This window comes from Solanum tuberosum, unplaced genomic scaffold, assembly GCF_000226075.1.
Source record: "Solanum tuberosum cultivar DM 1-3 516 R44 unplaced genomic scaffold, SolTub_3.0 scf00105, whole genome shotgun sequence".
NCBI lineage: Eukaryota > Viridiplantae > Streptophyta > Magnoliopsida > Solanales > Solanaceae > Solanum > Solanum tuberosum.
The window spans coordinates 611,305-618,180 of NW_006239031.1; the positions used below are offsets into that span (position 1 = coordinate 611,305).

Here is a 6,876-nt window from a genome sequence, read left to right on the forward strand (position 1 = left end):
GGGGGGGGGGGCCAGTTGGCCCATGTCTAGAAGAACAAAGCAATGTTTTCTTTCTCAGTTTTTCTCCTTTGTGCCCCCCACCCCCCACTCTAATTTTTCATCTCAAGTCTTCCAATAAAACAAACTTGTCACTTACAAAGTAGTACAATTTACCTTGAAGTGTCAAAGAAGGTAGGAGGATAATATGTAGCAGGTATTAGTTGAGGTGTACAAAAGCTTTGCTCGAGTCTTGATGGATTGAGATATTCAGCGTATTATTAGCGAGATATAGTAGTTGATGTAATAGTTGAGGTGTACAAAAAGTGACTCCAAACCATCTTAGTAAACCAAGAGGAAGTTATTGATGTTATTATTCATAGAAGAGAGATTCATATCAATTGCTTCTTTTCCACATCGTAGGTTTCCTTTATTAGCTTTATAGGGGGCATAAAATCCCACTCTCCTTCCATTTTTCTCTTTTCTAATTATATTTATGTTGACGTTCTTGCTTCCCATGTGAAATGATACCTTTATTATCTTGAGCTTTAACGTGTGATCCCATTTTTCTATGAACAAAAACTAAGCATCAACACATCAATAAATTTAATGGTATATGAGTACATGTACCTTTAAATATGAAAATCATTAAACATGCTGGTCTCCAGACTGATTATAAATCGTTCATAATATGTCAAGAATAGCTTAGAAGCAACAAAAGAGAATTGTGTAATTGCTTACCAACACCAATTCAGTACAGAAGAAGAGTCACCAAGACCATTACATGCCTCAAGAGTGAGAGGAGCCAAACGGGTTAACGTGGAAATCCTTCTTATAATGAGAGCTCAAGGAAATAAATTTCACTCATGCCCCATGGGAAATGCTTACCATTACCTTGTGAAGATAAAGATAGAAACTCGGCTCAAGTAAAGCATATGTCAAGTATGAAAAGGGAAGGATCATAGAGAAAGGAGGAAGCAACCCAGTGAATATTGGGCAGCAGGCTAGCGAGATATGGAACACAAAAAAGATACATGTCCAAAAAATGCTTACTGAAATAACAAGCATTAACTTTAATCTCACAAAATTGTCACAGTATTCAGAATAAATAAAAAACGACATAGCAACTTATAAATGAAGTTCATCTCTGACAAAAAAGAAGTGCCTATATGGTCTTGACAAATTCTCAAGCTTTAAGGCGTCCATAGAATTTTGCCTTCTCCTGTGTAGTCTGGAAGCGTCCATGGCCAAACTTGGATGATGTGTCAATGAACTTGAGCTTGATCTCCTCCAATGCAACCCTAGATGTCTGGTTCAACAACGACTGCCTCAAAGTCACAACACGCTTCTTTGGTCCAACACAGCAGCCCTTAATCAACAGAAAGTCCTCTTTCACAACACCATAGTGAGGGAATCCACCGATTGGAGTGATTTCCTTCTCAGTCCTGTCAAACTCAGTTATGGCAGAATGAGACTCCTGTCCAGCCTTGCCCAGCCTGTAGACTTTCTTGTTCATCTCAGTACGATGGTGATAACCATTCTGCCCAGCCCTAGCAACAGTAAATGACACCCTAGCTGGATGCCAAGCACCAATACAAGCCACCTTTCTAAGACCACGATGAGTCTTACGTGGGAGCCGGGTCACGCCCCAACGAGTAACCACACCCTCATACCCCTTACCTTTAGTCACACCAATGATATCAATCATCTCATCCTTCTGGAAAATTGCATCAATGGGAATCTGTTTCTCAAAAAAGCCATAGGCATAATCAACCTTCTGGGCAACATCCCCACCATTAACCTGAATCTCCATCAGATGTGCCTTCTTTTGCTTGAGACCTTTCATTTTCCTAATCTGCAAAGAAAAAATTATAGGGGATCCTTAGTGTCTCAAAAGAGAATAATAAGGTAAACATAATGACACAAAAAAAAAGCAAATACCTGAGTATGGGCAAGAACGCGGATCACAGAACAATACTTCTTCATCTTCTCCAACTGTGCATTAATATCTTTCTTGCCTTCATCAGTTTCATACTTCTTTGAGTACTTGGCAAAGGCCTTCTTTTTGGACATGCACCAGTTCTTGTAGAACCTCCTTTTAATTTCTTCACTAAGATGCTGAGCCCAGACAGTGCTCAGGCAGCGAAGGCCACGTGGTGTTTTCACATAACCGACAACCCCAACAACAATCATTGGAGGTGTTTCAATTATGGTAACAGCTTCGCAAGTCTCTTTCTTATGGAGCTCTGCACAAATGCAACTCATAAATGACAGATATATGTTGTATTTGCTTACTTGGAAAGACATGTATGTATATTCAAAGATGCATGTTATTGCCTAAAGTTCTACCAACAGTTAACAAAGCTCAATATGGGCATTTTCCAAGAAGCCCAACATACGAGCATAGTTACTTATCAAGACATTCACAATATAACTTAAGATTTGTAGCGTCAAGAAACATCTAACATGTATAAACCTAGATCTTTAATGACACATAATTTTCTTAACCCTAATGCCAGTACTGCATTGGCATATTGACAGTAGAATCTTCTAAGTTGTAAGCAATACTTACTTGACCCTGGTTTTTCAACTTCTCTGACAATATGGGTCATGCCAGCTTTATATCCAAGGAAAGCCGTCAACCTGCAAGGTTTCGTTGGATCATCTTTGGGAAAAGCCTTCACTGCATAAACAAAGTTGATCAAAGGATTAGGTTCCATTAAGATATTTTAAACATTACATCCACTCCCAACTTAAAGGTTGTTTGATAAATAAACTTGTTGGATCAGAAATGTCTGTCACCCCTAAAACAAGAGAGCTAAAAGTTGTGGAATAAAACCAAAGACAGCACATTCTTAGAATTCTGTCCATTACATAGTAGGTAAGATATGAATAGGCTTTGAAGTTGCAATCCGTTGTTAAATAATCAAAAGTTGAATTTCAATGGTGTTATTAGTTCATATTAAACAAACTCAAAAACTTTGAGACAAATATCAAGTGGGAAAACACACTACCATATTTTAACTCCAAAATAAGTAACACACTGTTATCAGCAGCAATAATGCAAATCTAACTAGTAAAGAAAAGGATTTGAATTATTAAAACCTTTTCCTCTGTGTCGTGCAGCTCTTTTCCTTGGAAGAAATCCCAAAGAACCATGCCTTGGGTGCTCAAACTTACGATGCGACATTTTTCCTACCTGTAATAGCTAGAAATATAAAAGGCTAAGTGGACTCAACCTTTAAGGAGAGTACAATAGACAACATCTGGGAGTACAAACTTGTAGCTAAGAAAATGGAAAAAAGTATTGCAAGTCAAACAAAAAGTTGGTTTCAATAAAATCAGAATCTCCACATGAAGTGAGATATTTACCGTAGGGAAAACCAATAACCGATAAATGTCATATCTCTGCAGGACAGGCTGTCTGTAATCTAATTCGATAAAATAGACACAAATCTACAAACATCTTTAAAATCACTACGGATAATAAACTAATAAACATTAAAAGAAAATATCAATCAAAACAACAAAAAGAAAATGCAATGTAGAAAAGAACTGAATTCGAAATACAAAAAATTAATAAAATGTAAATTAAATATCAAAACAAAGTAAAGAACAATAAAAAAGTATAAATATTTCAAGGATTATTTAAAAAGTGCACAAGGTATACATAGAAGTAATTTGTTTAAAAAAATAAAATAAATAAACCTCAGACCAAGTAACATATACAAATTGAGAAAAAAATATATTGTATTGCTCTAGTCAAGTAAGATATGTGGATCCAACACAAATTCTAGAAGATGAATAGAAAAGCTCCCTGACCAAAGGCCTATGGCAAGTAGAACATGCCAATTCTCAGGACTCAACTGTCATTCATTCCAAAAACCCAAATTAATGGTATCCTGGTGAAAGAGCCCTTCTGAGACTCCAGCCTTGATTACTTTTTCAAGTTGTTAAAGGGAATACATTTCTATCACTCCTAAGAATTCTGGACAAACCCAACATACCTACTTGTACCACAACGTAAACAACACCGGAAAAAAGTTTATAAAAATATTTTTAGGAAATAAGCACTCAAAATTTAGTGCAATCCATATTAAATCAATAAGATTAAAACGAGGACTCTTTGAGATAAAAAAATACTTGAATTTGGAAAACGTATATCAATCAACCAAACCTCAATACCACACTAAAACTATAGGATTATACGGAACATTTAAATCAATTACAGACCAGTCGGGACTATTCCATTCAAGATTCAAAAAGGACAAACATGTTAAACGTTTACCAGAAGTGGTTGAAAACGTATGAGCAATCAAAGCTAAACGGATAAAATCTAGATGAGGATGAACAAATCTCAGTTATAAAACATTAAATTGCCGAACGATTGCACAAAATTTGTTAATCAGACGTAACTAATCACATCACTCTAACTCTATATGTGATAACTAGAATCAAAAGTATATAATCAACAGTGCTAACAATTTGCAAAGAAGGAAACATAATTGAGAGAACTTTGCCAACATTAACCGATCGGAAATTGAACGATGTTACCTCAGAGAACTGACGGAATCGGCGGCCGGAAACAAATGGGCATGAACTTCAGCCCTATGACACTTTATATAGTAACGGACGGATAGAACTAGGGTTTCCCTAGTTGCTGTGTTTTGACATATATGCCCCCGTTGTGTGCCGCTAAATGATGAAGAGAAGTCTTAAAATTTGTTTTGATTAATTTGTTAATTATTTTTAGGGAAAAGGGTAAAAAATACCCCTCAATTTTGTTTTATTGGTTGATTATACCCCTACCATTAAAATGAAGTTAGATTTACCTCTGCCGTCTACAAACTTATCATTTGTACCCTCCAAACTAACGATTTCCCCAAATCAATTCCAAATTCTCAACTTCGACCCAAATTATCACTTTTAAAAAAAAATTATCAATTAAATCCAACCCATAACCCATTTAATCTGATCTTACATACCAAATGTATAAAAAAAAGTAATAAATTCACCAAAACCCATTTCAATTCCTAATGAACAAATAAATTTCCAGCCATTAATGAGCTTTTAAGAAGCAATGTTAGGAGCAAAAGCAGAGGAAGAAGACATGTCAGCCTTACGTTCATACACAAAAATAAGAACAATATTGCTATTGAAATAATCCAATAACCTTCTTCCCCAAAAGTCACTTGTATAGATGTATTCACTAGTTCTTCAAATCCTTCGCACACGACGGCGAAAAGGCAGTACTAGGCGGTCAAATTCCTCCAGAAAACAACAAGAAGAAAGAAACTAAAAGGTTCATGCTGCTGCAATTTGGGGGGAATTATCTAATTATACAAATTCAGATCTGTGATTTCAGTTGTGAAGAAATGGTGTGATGTTTTCGATTTGGGTATTTTGGGGAAGAAGTTGAAATTATTGATTTTTCGAAGTTGGAACTCGCTTGTAAAATTCGAATTCAAACTCAAGCTCCAAGCTCCATTAATGGCTATGAAGTTTCCATGGTTGGTTCTTCAAGTTTTAGGCTCCAATTCAAAAACTAGTACCCTTAGAAGCTTTTAACAATGACTTTGAAAATATTTACAGAATGAGTAACACTACAACAAATTCAATGACAAGGGAGAAATCCATTCTTTTTAGTTTTGGTGGACTAAACAAGATTGAGAAAATTGAAAATTAAATTAAATTTTGTTTATAATGGTGGTGGGTTTTATATGGGTCGAATCAGATTAGAAAAGAATTTCAATCTAAATGAGTTTTAAATGGGTAATTCGGGTCGAAATTGAGAATTTGAGATTGATTTGGGGCAAATCGTTAATTTGGAGGGTACATATGATAAGTTTGTAGACAGCAGGGGTAAAACTAACTCCGTTTTAACGATAAGGGCATAGTTAACCAATAAAACAAAGTTGAGGGGTATTTTTGACCCTTTTCCCTTATTTTTATGTATAACTTACATAAATCCCGTAAGACTTAAATTACATTATATTCCTACTATTTTTTATTTTACAAAAAATTCCTAAAATATCAGTCATTCGGATACATAATTGACTGTCCGGATACATAATTGGTTGTTCGGATATATTAATGTTGCCCTACAATAAGTGACAATCTGTTACGCTAAAATAGGAAATAAATTTGGAAATTTAATTAAATCTCACAAATTACGCTTGCGTTTCTTTTTAATATCAATTGGACAGATTTAATATATGTATCAATGTGTTTCATATTTATTGTATCAGATATATAGCTGCAAGATCTACACATTTTGCCTCAAACTAAACAAACTTTTGATAATAACATATTTGTATCACCATTTATGAATTTGATACATACTTGTATGGCACTTTAATATATCATATATAAGTGTTAATAAGTATCAAATGCATTGTTGTGTGCCAAGATCACTATTAGGTAGTTATGACACATTGTTATGTATCAATTTGTTAATCACTTTATCAAATGTATATCTATAATAGAAAAAGACAGTATCGATGGATTCAGATACAAATTTATTTACCACACATATTTAGCTATGAAAATAGTAAGGTTTATGTATCCCGCATATGATTTGGTAGTGTGTACGGATACATATCTTTCTAAATTTGAATAAGGTAGAAGATACATAGTCACACCTAGATACATGATAAATGATACATTTGGTAGAAGTTTTATATCAAGTATCAAAACTAATTAAGGTTATGTATCAAAACTAATATTTGAGCATGATACACTGTGCATGATAAAATTGTAATGTATCGTAGTGTTGAAAGAAAGACATTATACATTAATTAAGAAACAAAATTAACTTAATACAATAAAATCTAATTAATGTATCCCAAACTATAGTCGTAATATAATTTGGTAATTTGAACACGATACATTGTACATGAT

General features: G+C 34.4%; 1 protein-coding gene across 2 annotated transcripts; it reads right to left on the minus strand.

Moving 5' to 3' along the window:
- Positions 1 to 1,007: 1,007 nt before the first annotated feature.
- LOC102590107 (60S ribosomal protein L3-2) lies at positions 1,008 to 4,623 on the minus strand. 2 transcript variants are annotated; one of them, XM_006349264.2, is made up of 5 exons: positions 4,531 to 4,623; positions 3,082 to 3,175; positions 2,549 to 2,659; positions 1,918 to 2,222; positions 1,008 to 1,831 (listed from the first exon to the last, which is right to left on the minus strand). In XM_006349264.2, exons 2-5 carry the CDS (start codon positions 3,164 to 3,166, stop codon positions 1,163 to 1,165), a joined length of 1,170 nt encoding a protein of 389 aa, XP_006349326.1. In that variant the 5' UTR covers positions 3,167 to 3,175; positions 4,531 to 4,623; the 3' UTR covers positions 1,008 to 1,162. The 2 variants fall into 2 exon arrangements, with proteins under 2 accessions (XP_006349326.1, XP_006349325.1); XM_006349263.2 differs by having other exon boundaries at positions 3,082 to 3,184; positions 4,531 to 4,621.
- Positions 4,624 to 6,876: the final 2,253 nt, after the last annotated feature.

Excerpts from the sequence above, each read along its gene's own strand:
- LOC102590107 (XM_006349264.2), bottom strand. The coding sequence starts at position 3,166 with ATGTCGCATCGTAAGTTTGAGCACCCAAGGCATGGTTCTTTGGGATTT. Across the intron at positions 2,660-3,081 it reads TGCACGACACAGAGGAAAAG|TGAAGGCTTTTCCCAAAGAT; the intron begins GTTTTAATAATT and ends TTGTTTATGCAG. Across the intron at positions 1,832-1,917 it reads GCGTTCTTGCCCATACTCAG|ATTAGGAAAATGAAAGGTCT; the intron begins GTATTTGCTTTT and ends TTTTCTTTGCAG.